General features: G+C 42.0%; 1 protein-coding gene across 1 annotated transcript; it reads left to right on the top strand.

Annotated features, from left to right (window-relative positions):
• Positions 1-241: 241 nt before the first annotated feature.
• Positions 242-5,945, top strand: LOC105285440. The gene is made up of 5 exons (XM_020033642.2): positions 242-424; positions 531-692; positions 782-985; positions 1,508-1,760; positions 2,977-5,945. The coding sequence occupies exons 1-5, from the start codon at positions 248-250 to the stop codon at positions 5,151-5,153; spliced, it is 2,973 nt and encodes a 990-aa protein (XP_019889201.2). The 5' UTR covers positions 242-247; the 3' UTR covers positions 5,154-5,945.
• Positions 5,946-16,165: the final 10,220 nt, after the last annotated feature.

Raw genomic sequence — 16,165 nt, forward strand, 5'->3', positions numbered from 1 at the left:
ATGATTTTTCAGACAGTGAAACCGGAGGAGGACGACGCGCGAAGAAAGGAAATTACGCTGCTCCTCGCAGCCGACAACGTCGATGACGAGTCACAGATGGACATGGCTCTACACGGCGAGCTGGCTGGAAAAATTGTCGACCAGATATTCGAACGGGCAAGTAAAGAATTGCGCAGCACGATATCAAAGCTTTCCCGATGCATTTTTCCCCGGGAAAGTTCCACTTCTCAAGTGGAAAATTATTTGAATGAACGTTTCACGTTTCTCTGCTGCGAGAATGGTTCGTAATGATCAGTTGACGTCGCAGGTGCAGAGGAATGATCAACTGAGGAGTGTCTTTAGTCCCGGACTCCAACGCAATTATAAAACGGAAGATGTGGTAGCAGCGGCTAACATTTATCAAAAAGGATTTAACGAGGATGGAGTAATCACGATATTTTATAATCTAAACGTTTTGATGTATTTTAATTTGTTATAAAGAAATTTTATCGAACTTGAATTTTTACATTTTTGAAATTAATACAATTTAGACGAATCATACGGAAACGATGATGAAGAGAATCATGGAGCTACTTGGCAGGCTGATCCTGAACGAAGTGCAGAGGAAGACTTGCGTTTCCTTGTCACCGGATATGCGAGAATTTTTGGGATGGATGCTGGAAGTTGATCTGGAGGAAGAATCGTTGGGGGAGGTATGTTTCATAATCTCGTAATATGTATTATGATCATACGCATTACACTCTCTTTTATCTTAATTAACAGATATTAATTTTTAATTTAGGCACCACCGTTACCGTTGGTTCACGAGGTCACTCCGAAACAAGACTCGGGACGCAAATTTCTTTTTGAAAATCCCGGACAAGAAGAAAAAGAAAATATTAGCAATCTACAGAAGGAAGTTCAAGTATTGGAAACTCTTGTGGAGGAATACAATGCGTTGACTGCAAAAGAGAAGACGGAAGTTCAGACCATTTACGATTATTTGGTAAGCTTTCTTTTACTTTAAAATTAAGATAATTCATAAAAATATTGCATGTCAGTCGCCGATGACGGTCCTGACAATGAATGAATTAAGAAGCTATACTATTATTACTTTTCGTGTAAATGAAACAATGGATGAAACAGTTTAGCTTGCCAGAATTAGCAAACAGGCTGTGTATTAAACATTTCAAATGATTTGAATCAATCGCATTCATTACTTCCATTATAATCAGTTTAATTTTTAACTTGAGTTTGTTTATTTTTTTATTATTACTATAAAGCAATATTTCATTATGAGAAAAAAGTCATTTTTGGAGGAAATTTCATCTAAGGACTGAAATTCGAAGAGAGAAATTGTATATATTAGATAAATAGTAATGTTTGTCTCTTATGTATATCAATATAATCAGTAATAATAAAAATAATTCTCGATTAACTAAATAAAATTGCAATATCAAAAAATAATCTTGAAAATTTTGCTGTGAATATATTTTACAATATATAAAAATGTATAATTAAATTCTAGCTTCAACAGTTAAATCAGCTTCTGCAACATATTGAAGCGCGGGAAGCAGAGAAAAGAAAGCTTGCATCTATATCCACTGGAGCTGCTAGAGTTGGAACTGGAACTATTCTGCAATATCAAAACGCAATGCCCAATACGACTAATGCGACCTACTCTATGAAGAAAAATGCATCTTCTTCGCCGATTGACACACATAGTTTTTTCCGATCCAACAACACTTCGCTTAAAATGATGGATAGACAACTCTACAATAGTATGTAACGTCTATGGTAAAATTTATCACAAAACAGAAAAATACTATCTCTCTCTTTCAAATTCAATCCCTGAATAGCTCTAAAAATAATCACTTTCTCAAAATCAATATTGTTTCATAGCAGATAAAGGGATGAACAAATAATGACCATAGTTATACATATCTGATAAAATAATTAATATCATGTTGTAAAGTTAATGTTACTAATTGAAGTGGAAAATAATGAATGAGATTGATTCAAATTATTTGACATGTTTGGTCACCTATATTTGCTACGATATTATTTTTTGTATAAATGATAAAGTCGATCAAATAGATTCAATCTAGCAAAATTGTAGCAAACAAGCTATGTATGTACAATATCAAATATCTCGAATAATTTGAATCAACTTCATTCAACATTTCCACTTTAATAGGAATAGTGTTTTATTTTCTTTATTGCTATTCTTTATTATTATTATGAAGCAATATTTGACTGTAAGAAAATGGTCATTTCTGGAATTATACAGGAACTGAGTCTGAAAAGAAAGAGAGTATGTAAGTGTATGCATTGTGCAGTACATGTATGTTTTTTGCTGTATAACAGGTGATATTAAAAATATATGTAAATTTAAAAATTTTTAATTGACATATATTTATGCAAAAGTTTGGCACTCTTAAATCAAATAATATGTTAATTGCCACAATAGTAACAACTTTCCTATGTTAGTTATTTTCGCGCGAATTTGGTGCGAGACTCTACTTTGTCTTTTGATCACATGTATCTTCAATATGTTTTCGAAATAATACAAACGATTCTCGTTGCCTGTCTGTGATGTGCATTAAAAGAATGAATATTAAAATTTGGCCGAAAATATGGTAAACAATGCCGTGGGCGATGTTTCTTCGACTATCGGTATTGGGAAATTGGTTATCGAAAATATTTTCGGTCTAAATACCACGGCACGATAAACTATTCCCGCGTCGAGTCGATAAAAAACCATAGTGCGGTTTCGGGTAAACTTTTAAACTCCGAGTAATTATACCCGCGGAATATTCCGTCCGAAAATTGTGCGATGAAACATCCGCCGGGCAATTATTTCGCATATATAATATTTTGCGCGTATATAATATTTTGCGATAGGCGTTACATTCGTCATGTTCACTGATTTTGTCATATATCCGTTTAATATTTATTGAGAGAAGATCATCCTAACATAACGCGTTTATTTTTCAGATCACGCTGCCTCATCCTTATTTCATCACAGAGAAACGCGCAACCTTGATAAAGTCTTAAAGCAACGTCACAAAAAGAAACGCCAGAAGATTCACAATCGCAAAAAGAACAAGAATCACCGGAAGTCGATGCAAAAACGTCGCAAGCATCAAGATCACACCGGGTCATTGCCGATGCACAGGAACTCGCGACGAAAGCGCGCGGACCTCGAGGAGAACGATTGGGATTCGTTTTATTTAGGCTACGAGGCGCCAACAATTTACGATTCATTCGAGTTGCTCGACGCAAAGTTGACAGGGAAAGAAAAGAAGCGGAAACGCGAATTGGCCGATAAGGGAAGCGTGGCGGCCGAGAATGACGGGACGCTCGATTCGTTACCAATAAAGGGGAAGAATCGCTTGGAGGACGAAGTGATACTGCTCAACAAGCGGGAAGCCTGGAAGAGGGAGAACGAGGAGCAACTTGAGGAGATCGCCTTTGGCAAAGATATGAGGAATAGCACGCGGGAGAGGGAAAGGTTCGAGAAATTGACGGGAGGAGATAAACGGAGGCCGATCGATGAGATCGGTTCCAGAACGAAGCGAGAGGACGTGATTCGCGAGACATCGGCCATACGAAGCGTAGATCGTTCCAGTAACTCTTCTGCAGCTTCCAAAATCGGTAATGGCGAATCGAAAAAAAATTCGACGTCGAAAGAGGATAACGTTGCAAGCAGCGAGGACCGACTGCGATTGGTCGAGCGGAGGATCAATGTTTTCATGGATAACAACAAAACCGATGCTGCGATTGATACGACGGCCGCGGAAGTCAGCACGGGAGGAAAGTTGGCGATAAACGGGGCGACCGATAACCAGGTTAAGGGAAAACTTCGTGCTATAAATTGCGAAACAAAAATTGACAAGGCGAACGGAAACGCGAGTTTCGTAAACTTGACGAGCGACACGAGGCCGAGAGTCTCGAAGGAGCAACGGGAAGTCCAGAAAACGGAAAGAGAGACGGATGATAACGCTGTAAAATTAAACCGAGCGACGAACCATCGAAGCGAGGAAATAGATCCTGAAGTCGAGCTGAAAAATCTGAGACAGCAACGGGAAAGGGGAATTTATGGCGTCGCGGATTGGAGGGCGACCGACTTGTTTTACGATGATGATAATCTTCCCAGAAATAAATTACGGGGAAAATACGTGGCTAACTTAGACGAACCAGACGACCTAGATACGGGTCCCAAGAATAATTTGGCGCTTCTAAGATTAAGAAGTAAGAAACGGCCGAATGACGTGGTCGAATGGAAACTGGTGCCGGTGATAAGGAGGTCGCCGTATCGTGATGTTGGTGCTTCGTCCAGAATCGGTTTAACAGAAAGGAGAGTACCTGTATTAAGCAATGATAGAAACGTGAGAATTGACCTTTATTTGGACAGCCCGAAATTTTGGCGACTGAAACATCGCAGGATGAGAAACGGCGCCCCTAATATCTCGCCCATGTTAAGAATAATAGACGACGAGGATAGTTTCTCGCTCGGAATTCCGCCAAAAACGAAAAGAGCAATTGAAATAGCGGGATTCAAGGATTTACAAGTAAATCCGAAAATGCTTGTCAAGCAAAAGCTATCTAGACTGAGGAACAACAAAAGGTCGGATGGTAGTCGTGTTGTAGGATTTAGAATGTCTTCCGCATGGAATGATCTTAATCGCAAACTCCGCAATTTACCGCGATCCCGTGATGATCTAGAACTCGGCGATCAGGTGATTTACGACGATGGGGTTGGTCTGCAATTGCCGATTTGGCCGTATCAGTATTACATCAATTTCGCGCACTCGCCGACGACCTTTCACCTCGTCCCGGATATCCTCGGGAGAATCAGCGACACGTATCGGTACCCCGCGCGAGCATATCTCGAGTATGGCCCCTTTAAAGGGCGAACTCGCAATTCGGACCAGCGAGTTGCGAGGCGAGATGGATTTCGCTTGGGAAGCTGGAAAGAAGCCACCGATTTTCCGGCGGATAATTTAACAAACAAGAGCTTAAAGTCCGGACTTGTGCACGAAAAGGTTCCCGTGAAAACGGATGAATCGGCTCGCGCGAATCGCGAGGATTACCCCGCGCCCGTCGAGATGAGGTATACCCCAGGGAAAATCAGGGAAAATAACGAAACGAGAGCGAGATTGGAAAAGTAAGTATTTCGGGCAACGGAAGGATTTATCCGCGGATAATAACTTTTTTAATTAAAGACGCGTGATGTAATGTGATGTGATACGTGGAGCAACGATCAACCGAGTTTGAGAAATGAAGCGAAGCGGTATCGCGGTAATGAATCCGATTGTCTCGTGAATTCGCACGCGAGGGATATTTTGCGACGTAGCGCAATGTCGCGCCGCGCATTCGGGTCGAATTGCGCGGCGCGATAATTGTCAATGAGCGCCTAAATAATTTCATCAGATAAATCGTCGATGCGCGTTATCGTAATTGACACATTCGTCCTATCTGCTCGCCAGACGAGCCTGTGAAACCTCGTAAATCGTCCTAGCTCGCTGGGATGACGACCAGAGTGTCGTCGCGTGTTTCCACACACGCACCATCGTTCCCGCTAATCCACCTACGCGAAGACCGCCGATGCAGTGCAGTTAATGGCGCTACCCTCCAATAATTAGATTAACAGATCGAAAATTAAGAGACTCGATCTATGAATCTTGCAGCGTTAAATTGCAGTTTAAATGAAACAGCTCGCACGCAAATCTGTTGAACGTTCTTCTTCAAGAGAAAAATTATTAAATTCGTGTAAATATTTATTAGACTTTTTATATTAATTATGACAATACTATTTTTTATTTTTAACCACTTTGATTGTATTTATCCATATTTGGAAAAATCTACGAATGTTGAGGTAAGACAGAACGTAGATTATCATAGCGCCGAAGCTTTGTATGATTTTTAATGAAAGATATACTAATAAACTATTTATAATAAAATTTCTGTGAAAGGAAATAAAAAAGGATAGCATAAAGATTGCCACAGTTGTCACGATGGATCATCGATCTGCATGATAAGAGTGAATTCTTTCAAACATTATATGGCTGTTGACTCAATGTATGGACATTGATTCAACCTCGCTGACTTACTCGCCCATGTTGTAACCGGAAAAAGACTGCATGCAGCGTGTTTCCTCCTATCCCGACCCAACTCAAAATATCTTGAAAGTTTCCTCGTAAAGTAAGGCCACGCGGCGGAATTCCCTCTGGCCAATTAAAGTCTCGAAATCGGACGTGCTCGCTTATGCAGGCAAAACGGCCGAGGAAACCGGAGAAAGGGAGAAAGAGGATAAGTGACGGACAGAGAGAGAAAGAGAGCGGAAGGATGGGACACAGCCGCGGTCGGTGGATGTTATTACTTATTCGACTTTGGGATTTTAAGGGTGAGCTGGATTTATTTAAACATTCCGGCAGGAGCATCTGCTCCTGGTTCGATGTTCTCCTCGTCTGCTCCTTCATTCGTTTCGGTTTCGCTTCTTCTTCGACGTGCATAATATACACAGGATTCGTGGGTGGCGGTATTTTTACATAACATCAGATTGTTCGTGCACTCGACACTCCCGTGCCGCGGTCACTACACTGGGGATTGAAAAAAAACGGAGGTTGTAAAGGAAAGTCGAATCCTAAACATGCGACTCGCCGTAACGAGCATCATGCTGATTCTTAGATTAATGAAATCGTCTTTATCATTCTTATCACAAAATGATGTCAAATTGCATTTCTTAAAGAGGAAGATAATGATCGAACAAAGTATTAAAAAGAGATAAATGTATTTGTAACAGCCATTTGTTAAGACACACAAGCACAGTTTCTAAAATTTTGAAATATTTTATGTGTATTTCGATGTTGCACGCGCTCACAAAAATAGCGAATTAACAATTTCCGTCAATCTTCAGCTTGCTAATCGAGATGTAAATCTACGATGCGATCTGCGCATGCGATGTATCGCGGAATATTTGGAATATTCGAGCCACGATAAGGACATATTGTTTGACACGTTCGATCGATTTATCGCCATTCTCGTTATTCGCTACTTTCGATGGCGTGGCCGGTCGACGACCTCCGTTCGGTCGCGCGTTCCGATCAACGGCATTGGAGTCGAATGCAAATCGGGACCTTTAATTGAAAAGTGAATCCGACTATGGGTCACGATTATTCACGGTTACCGGCTACGCGGCAACTCGGTCTCCGATACTCATTCGTTCGCAGTCAATTGTTTAAAATCCCGCATTGTCCCGAAATCCGGATTAACTGGGTCTTACGGTCACGCTATTTAAGAAACATTTTCGGAGCTTAATGGCGCCGATGCGTCCAGCTCGACAGTGCGAAAGTGCTAATGCATATTTTAAATGCAATTATCCATTACGTGTCGCCGGACTGGATCGCGCTAATTTGCGGTGCACATGTACACCCCAATTAATAAATAAGGTCAGCGGAGAATTCGATAAGCAGCACGGTAATTGGGATGTCAGCAAGAAAATCGTATAACGAACGTACTACGATTTGAAATAAAATCGAAAAATATATATATAAAAAATCCTTCTAAAAAATAAATTAATATACAATAATATGCAAAGTAAATGCAAAGAAAACATATACTACTGTTACTTGTATTCTTTCTCTTTCTACTTACCGCCATGTCGTAACCGCGAAACACAGGTCGGCCTTCCGACGACATGTTTCCCGTTCTCGTTATGAGAGAGAGGTCGCCGTTGAAACGCGAGAAAAATCGAGGATCACAACGAAGGGATGACCAGGAGACCGAAAATCCCGCCAGGGCGGCACGGCGCGCGGCGGGGACCCGGCACGCACCCCCGAATGACAGATGGTATTTTCGCGTATCATGATCGCGGCTAGGATAGTTTCCTATATCGTAGAATATACAGCTCCGGTCTGGCATCGTCGACATGTCGATAGCAGGCTTCGCCGTGCGATACATTCACCGATATCCCCGTACCATAGGCACCGGCCGCGGACCATCCCCCTCGTTCGACCGCTAAATGGCCAAGCGAAGCCACCCCCATGGTGCTCAATTATTGATACTTACCCCTCGCGCCGCCTCGCGGGTTTCCAGGGCTGCTGCGTGCGTCTCGATGCGACTCTCTTGGTAGTGCAACAAATTCACTTTGGAAGAGTCGAGAGTTGCAGAAGTCAAGAGAAATAATCGGGAAAATGATTGCGCGGACCAAAGCTCGTTAAGCTATATAAAAAAGTTAAGAAAGAAATAAAGAATTTTATATCTTTTACGAAAAATTAATAAACATCAGTGATAATTTATTGATATTTTCAAGATTCGATACTCGAGTTTAAATGTTCCTGAAACAACAAAGCTAAGTAATTACATTACGTGATTTTATTAACTAAAAACTTGTGAACATTTAAAGGAAGTTCGATTTTTGAAAAAGAAAGACAATCATTTATTTTACATATAAATTAATTCTTTATAATGCAAGCCATTATTAATTGGCAAAATTATTTTCTATTTAGATCATGCATTCGTAGTGTTTTCAAATATAAAACGTTTGATAATTTTTTGAGATAATTACGCATTACTGACCATACTCAACTATGACACGCGTATAGCTAAAACGATTAATAAAATAAATGAGAGACAATTTAATCATTTCGGAATCCAGCCTCAGCACAGATTTTGACTTGTACCGGAAAGCATTTGAGAACCTCTGATATCCGCAACGACCTCGATTAACCGTTTCGCCGGCTAGAGCGAACGGTGGACGTTTCCAAGTGAGCTCTATTAGATCTACCGGAAGTCTCGTACAGGTTTCCTCGGTGGGCGAGCCGTTTCACAATGTTTCTTTGCATCAAATTTCCTCGGCGGGCTGATCTCAGTCGGGGAAAAAAGATCCAAAAAGGGAGATCCTGCGCTGATTGGAAGTTTTCTATTCAGTAACGCGACCGTGCTTCTTTATAGAGATACCGAGAGATCGATGGCCGCTGGGTTTAATCGCGAGCAGATTCCGGAATTTTGGAATTTAACTGGCTGCGCGGATAACGAATATCGGAATTGTGGCTTTCAAAGCGATATTCGCGCACCGCCGAAAAATATTATACATATTGGATAACGGGGAGCCTCGTGTGTGCTCCATATAACGATTAAATTGTAAACAAAACAAGTTCACTGGCCCATAAATGGAATCCGTTGAGCTTAATCTACTCGTCTCTGTGTTAACTCGACGCGACATCCGCGCGGCGCGCGAGGGTTTCGCTCTCTCGTCACTTGCTCGTGCTTCCGCAGAAACCGATCTCGTGCACGTACATGTTTGCAGAAGTCTTCGTGTTACGTCGATCCAGGTACGAGAGGATACCCCGCGTGTGGCGGGGCAATTTACAACGCGTAAGATACCACCAAGCACCCCCATTAATATCCCAAACATTAGCGCGCTTCCCACTAACTCTCCTCAGTTACTGTCCCCAACCGAGCGGGATGATCTTTCGATCCTTTTCATAAATTTCAAGCCAGTCATTGATTCGGCGCTCGTCCGGTGAGTTCAAAAAAGGAGAAAAACATGGAAGAGAAAAAGAGAGGGAGAGGGGGGGAGATAGAGAGAGAGAAGAAAGAAAGAAAGGCGCCTGTCTCCATAAAGCGATCGCTGGGACCCTCGCCCTTTTTCCATAGACGCGCCGCGCGTCTCGTCTCTAAGTGTATTAGACTCGCGTTTCGGGTCGTGGAAGAAGCCGAAGAAGGCGCGGGGGAAGTAGGGAAAACGGAGGTGGGTCTCGAAGTGTGCAAGAGGGTAAGTCCGAGGGCGCGGGCCTGTACCCCGCTAATGGCACCCTCGGGGTATTCCCGAAGAACCCTCTCGTATTTATTATTTAACGCGGGACGCCGGAGGAAGCGAGAGGAAAAGGAGAAGAATCGGCCGAGGGTGAGCAGGAGGTGGCCGCGGAGAAAGGGGATCGGCTGGCAGGGAGCAGAAGGAACGAGGATTTATCCGCAAACATCACACGCGTCGCGGACCCCGGAATTCCGTTGAATACGGTTTAGAGAATGGAAACCGCGGGAAATTAACGCCGACACGGGGTCAGTTAGGGGGGAGAAAGTCTTGTTGAGTCAGGACACCTGCGATGTTTGCAACTTAATCCTTAATCGTTACCTTTCAGATGTACATTAATAAGTTTTAAGAATACTTAATCTTCAACTCTCAAACTTTGATCTTTGCTCATTAATCTTTTCAATATGAATAAGTACAAGTAACTGTTGGAATGGAACTAATGCAAAGAAATGTAATTTGCAATTTGATCGTCAAGATGCACTCAATCTGTAACGGAAAATGATAATAATATTAATGGCGCTCCATGCGATTTCCGTTTCAATCTCCACACGATACGTGCACATAAGCGATATATCGCAACCGCGCCGCGGAAATTTCTATTTTTCGTTCCTACCCTCGTCGAGGGAGGGAACCGAGAATTCATCGGGAATCGTGAAAGTGAAGATTAAATCCACTTATGGAAGATGATCCGCCATTAGCCCGACTGTGTGCCGTTCGTGCCGACGATGAATCGGCGGATTGACGGGCGGAAAAAAGCACTCTTTTTCGGGAAAGCACCGACGTAGTCGGGTAAAAACAGCAGCAGCAGCAGGTGCCCATTGGTCAAAGGGAGAGAACGCGAGGAGCACGGAGGGAAACGCAAGCGGGGGAAGGTGGGCGGCGAGGAGGAAGGGAGACGAAATCGGAAACGATTGTCGCTCGTTTCGCGTCCGTTCGAAAAGGCATCGGGCGCCGGCAATTTGCGCGTCAGGGAAATGCATGCTTCGGTGGCAGCAGCTGCGGTACGTTATTGATACTACATTTCTCCCGATTTGACGAATTGCTGTGCCGGACTAATGGTCCGAATGCGAAGGCAGTGGCCCGTCCGCCCGCCACCACCCTCCTCAGGCCACGACCCACCGGCCGATCGTCTCGTTTCGGTCCGGTCTCGTAAAACTGTAACCCGCTCATAACTCTCCCCCGGAGAAAAGAGAAGGAGAAACGTGTGCCCGGGAGGAACCCGTGGCCACGGGGGCGGGATCATGGTAAGGAAACGGCCGAACTTACGCTTGGTTTGTCGGCGAGGTCAACGAGCCCGATGGCGATCCCCGCACGCGACCGCTCGAGGGTTCCTCTTTCAGGATTTTCGAGTGGCAGGACGTACGTTTTTTTCGGTGGCACCACTCCCGCAACGGCGCAAATTGCCAGAAAGTCGCGAACCAGCTTTTTCGATCACATTTGCGCAACGAGTTGCGATTTACGTCTGCGAAACTCATTTTCTTTTGATTGTCAGAGGGGTTGCGGGACTACGGATTTTTTGGCGAGGCGATCTATCTCAGGGTAAATGGAAAGAGATTGATAGACGCTTACGCACAATTTGTTTAATTTGAGCCATTAAGCGTGCTCGGGATTTGCATTTAATATATTATATAGTATTTATAATATATATTATAGTATTTATACATAGAGTAAAATTTTAGAAATTAACATATAAGCAAGCATACATACTTTATCAATTATTTAATTGAAAATCTTAAGTACTGAATGTTACTATTCATTTTTATGATACATAAATCATGATTTTTAATTTAGAAAATTTTACCAAATTTTTTATAAATTTCTATATTTTGTCTTTTTATATCAGCATATCCTCTTTTCTATTATTATGTAAAATGATATGAAAAAGTACATACATGACGGTGCCATCTGCCGCCAAAGCAATGTACCGTCTGATTCGCGTGCTTCGAAATATCGAAAGACAAACCGGTTTATCTTCAGAGAGAGAGAGAGAGAGAGAAATGTTAATTCTTATTAATAAATAACATTATTTAAAAAATTAATATACCAATATAATTGATACGTTTTTATTTTCTCCAGAATTCGATGTATAATGGTTGATAGTACAAATAAAATTAAAAAGTTACTCTCTTTCCCTGGAGTTTTCATTAATTAAATAAAAAAAATAAGCGGGGAAAACATGAGATCATATCACATACAGCGAATCGTTTTGTCAGCAGCACTCCTGGAATGATAATAGCATCATTTAAAGTATTCACGTAATTAAAGAAGCTAGAAACTTCTGACCCTTAATTGCGTGGACCATTGTATTCGCGAAGTTTTTTCTTTTTCCCAGGTGCAATGAAAACACGAGTGCGCTCCATTAAAAGAATGTCCTGTAATCTTATAACGCATGCTTTTCACACATACATACCTATTCCCTTACATTAAGTAATATTTTTAAATATTAGAATATGAATTAATAAATTATTATTCCGAGGAAAAAATGTTTAAATTTAGTCTAATTTTGAGAAAAAATTCGAATTAATTATCTCGTTTAACTGATTGCTACATATCTTTCAACTTACTAATAAAGAAAATTATTTCTAGATTACTCGTTGATTCAATGAGCAATTCACGTGGTTGATGTAAGTATATAATATAATGTAACATAGCGGCATGTATGCGTAATAAAAATGCCTATATACAAAAAGCTTATGGAAGTGAGCTTGGCATCATGCTCGGTATATGATCATGCCTCCATTGTCTCTACGTTTGGTTGAGAAACGCCCATTCAACGGCTGTTTGTATGGATGAGTCCATAACGCTTACGCTTCCATGTTATTTCGGTAAATACTACCCATGGCATCCTATTGTTTCGAGCGTCGAATATTTATGTAAAACGAGCTGTTGTGTCAGGAGAGCAACATTCTATTACCAGTGTAGATGCAATACATCACATCATCCCTGTGTGCACCGTGTTTCTATGTATCATATTATTTTATCGATCACACATGTTCAAGTCACACTTTTTTCTTAAGCAACCCTCCATAAGAGACTCCGCTAGATGCAAATCTTTCCCCTTTCAAGGAAAGACAGAAATTTATTAAAAGTACACTTTACGTTAAAATATAGAAAAAGTATTATGTATAATAAATTTATTAAATCTATTTGTTAATAATAATTATTAATTGTATTTCCGCAGAAAGATTATGCAAATTTATTCAGTTTATCAACTGCAAACAAGACATCGATCCGATCGGTTACTACCGCTCGGTAAGACAGTCCGCTATTTAAGTCCCTTAAAGAGGGAAGAGAAGACCTTACCACCGGGTGAGAGGGCTTTCGAGGAATGTTCGACGGAACGGACGAGAAATTTTTATAAAACAGCTGAAAGTATTAAATGTATACCTGTTACTACCTACCATGCAACTTGCTTTCATCTTGTTTTGAAAAATCATCCCTCTATCATTTGACTAAATAATTGAAAGAAATAACAACGTTTTTTTCGACATCTTTTATACATTTTTTAAACACTGTTCACATTATGATATATGATTTACATTTACATTAAAAAAAATCTTCATGCAGATTTTTCATATTATTCAGATTAATACGAGTATCATTATCATTAACATTTTTGCGTTCCATAAAATAAACTTGTTTATTATTGGTAATAAAATGTTGATAATAAAAAGCTAAAGATTGTACCATTGTGATAAAACAGGTGATTTTATTCGAATCATCACGACAAAGGCTTCGACCGAGAACTAATACAATAAAAGGACCACTTATCATGCTGGATAACGAACAACAAAAAGTTAATGCGCTCCTGAAAGTCCGCTTCAACCAAGCTGAAGAACATTCTGCCCTATCTGTCGAGTCGTCTTGCAAGAGTGGGTGGCCTGACACGCGGTCGGTCCCAGGATCGAATCGGCCGGTTGATGCCGACAAGCAATCGCAGGAGAGAGGGACGCCATATAACAGTCGGGGCCCTTGGGGCCCCTACTAGCGACTCGAGAGGGGAGAACAGGGGGCAAAGGCACATTCCAAGGCAGAACGGCTGCCAGTGAAGGTGGAAGGCCCCAACAGTCTCTCACGATATCCAGCTCTTGTACGATACGTTTCCTCTCCGTTCACGAGCCTTACGCCATCGCAATGTAACGAACGTGCGAATTTCGTGGGCATTTTCGAGTTTTCGCCAGCGGTGTGTCAAGGAAATTCGCAACTTATGGTATTTTATCGTTTCGTGCATTACTTTCTTTTTTTTAGGCTCGCCGAATTTCGATTGTGGGCCCGCTTGTCGCAGCACGTAAATCGCGAAAATTTCGTTGATCAATGATGAGTACGAAAGCTGTTGTGATTTATTGTTGCCTGTGTTTTATCATGTTATAAATTGTAATTATGATATTAAATATATAATAACGACTGAAATACACGTCGTGAATGATACAGTGTGAATTGTTCAATGTGCAGTTCAGCTCTAAAAAGTCATCGGTCGTTAAAGTCCCTTATGGGCCCTGAAGACTCTCAGTGCTAAATTCAATAAATAACTTTGTGAACATTATTGAATTCCCGTTACGAAGGGAAATCAATCAGACGTCTAACGGTTCCAGCTTTCGAATGCTTCTTTGTGGGCTCAGTGATTTACGACAGTCCAAGTGATTTACAATTTTAGTAACAAGAGGAGAACAGTAAAGAGAAGGCATCTTCGTGCAATAAACCGATCTTGAACGACTCCGCGCGACTACAACGATTCCTTTTTGAGCCCTGCGAAAATACAGGATATTACTCCGCGGAATCTTGTCGTCATAAACGAAGGGATCCTCGAAACTTCCGTTCTTCCACCGGCTTTTTACACCTCCCACCCTCTTCACGCTTCTGGGCCCTTGCAAAGCGACGCTTTGGGAAACGCCGCTTTCTTGGACGTCACGCCGATTAACAGCCGGAAGGAACAACGGCCAACGTGCTCCCTCGAAAAATGCGCTGTTCTGGAACAAGCAAGAAGCTGTTCCCGAGGGATATCGAGGAACGTGGTCCGCCGTGATTCACGTCGGAGCTCCTACACGCGCAGATCTCCGGGCATGCGGAAGACGCGCCGCCGTCGGGCGACAGTGATTGAGAGGATCCGGCCGGTAGCAAGAGAACCGACTCGCAGGTGAGCGCGCACAGCCGGCTGTTATATTTCGATCGTGCAACCGATTACAATGAGGCGCAAGGCGGCCGCGAGCGCAGTTGCGCGCGGTTTCGCAACGTCCGTGCGAAACGCGGGGCCCCAATGGAAAGGTCGCTGCTTCTTCTCACGGTGCTGCGATTGCGCCGGCGAGCCACGCCGGCGACCTGAAGAACGATCTGAGGAACGACCTGGCGGAGTCCTCAGCGCGCTTTAATTCGCATAAGTAATTAGGCCGAGAGAACTGAAACTTTTTATATTCTGTCAAAAAGATGGAAAGATTTCGATCCACAGTTGATTCTTGCCTGAATTTTGCGCGATCGTCTGTCGTTCGATCGATCCAATTTCGTGTCGATCCCGATGAAAAATCGAGTCAGATTTATAATTGCGCCGGCGAGCGCTTTTTGCGAGAACCTGCTCGCGATTCTCCGATCGCGTCCGCGCTCCTTGCCGGATAAGCGAAATTAAATCCACGTGCCGCGGAGATATTCCCATTCTTGCCGACTATCGCGGGATCGTCGTGCGACAGAAAAAGCCAGCGGCGACCGAGCACAAGTCATCGGCATCGAACTTGACCGTGTCCTTCGAAGTCTTTGCGCTCGTATAACGAGATACGAGGAATGTGAGCGGCCGAGAGTCACCGGTCGTACTTACGAAGACCACTCCGGTTGCTGGTTACAGCAGCTAGATGCTCGATATCGAATCAGCTCGGTGTAGTGCCCGACGTGATGCTGGAGCGTAATCGGTTTCGCAAGACGGGATTCTTTCGCCTAATTTCCGAAGGATTTTTTGCGCGGAGAGAGACGCAGCGCGCATAAATTGGAATTTATTTAGAAACCTTGAGAGATAGATTTGACATTGATGGTCATCTTATAGCTATTAGAGAGGAAATAGATTTTAAGAGATGGACGTTTAACAAATTGTTTCTTAATTATTGACCACACTTTTTTATCCGTTTCAACTTCCAATATTAAAGTTGCTATAATTATGGAGAACATAATTGTTTTCAGATATAGATATTCAAGTGTGTATTTGATGTTATAATTTTCCAATTATGTAATTAATTTTAATAGATTCTCTCTCTTCGTCAATTTATATATACCAGTACAACACAGGCGCGCGTTATGCGCGTGCTATTTTATTTTTCAATATTAACAATGTTTTCGAATAATAATATCTTATATCTATTATTTATTATATGCACAATTATCACACTC

Source organism: Ooceraea biroi, chromosome 1, assembly GCF_003672135.1.
Source record: "Ooceraea biroi isolate clonal line C1 chromosome 1, Obir_v5.4, whole genome shotgun sequence".
NCBI classification, from domain to species: Eukaryota; Metazoa; Arthropoda; class Insecta; order Hymenoptera; family Formicidae; genus Ooceraea; species Ooceraea biroi.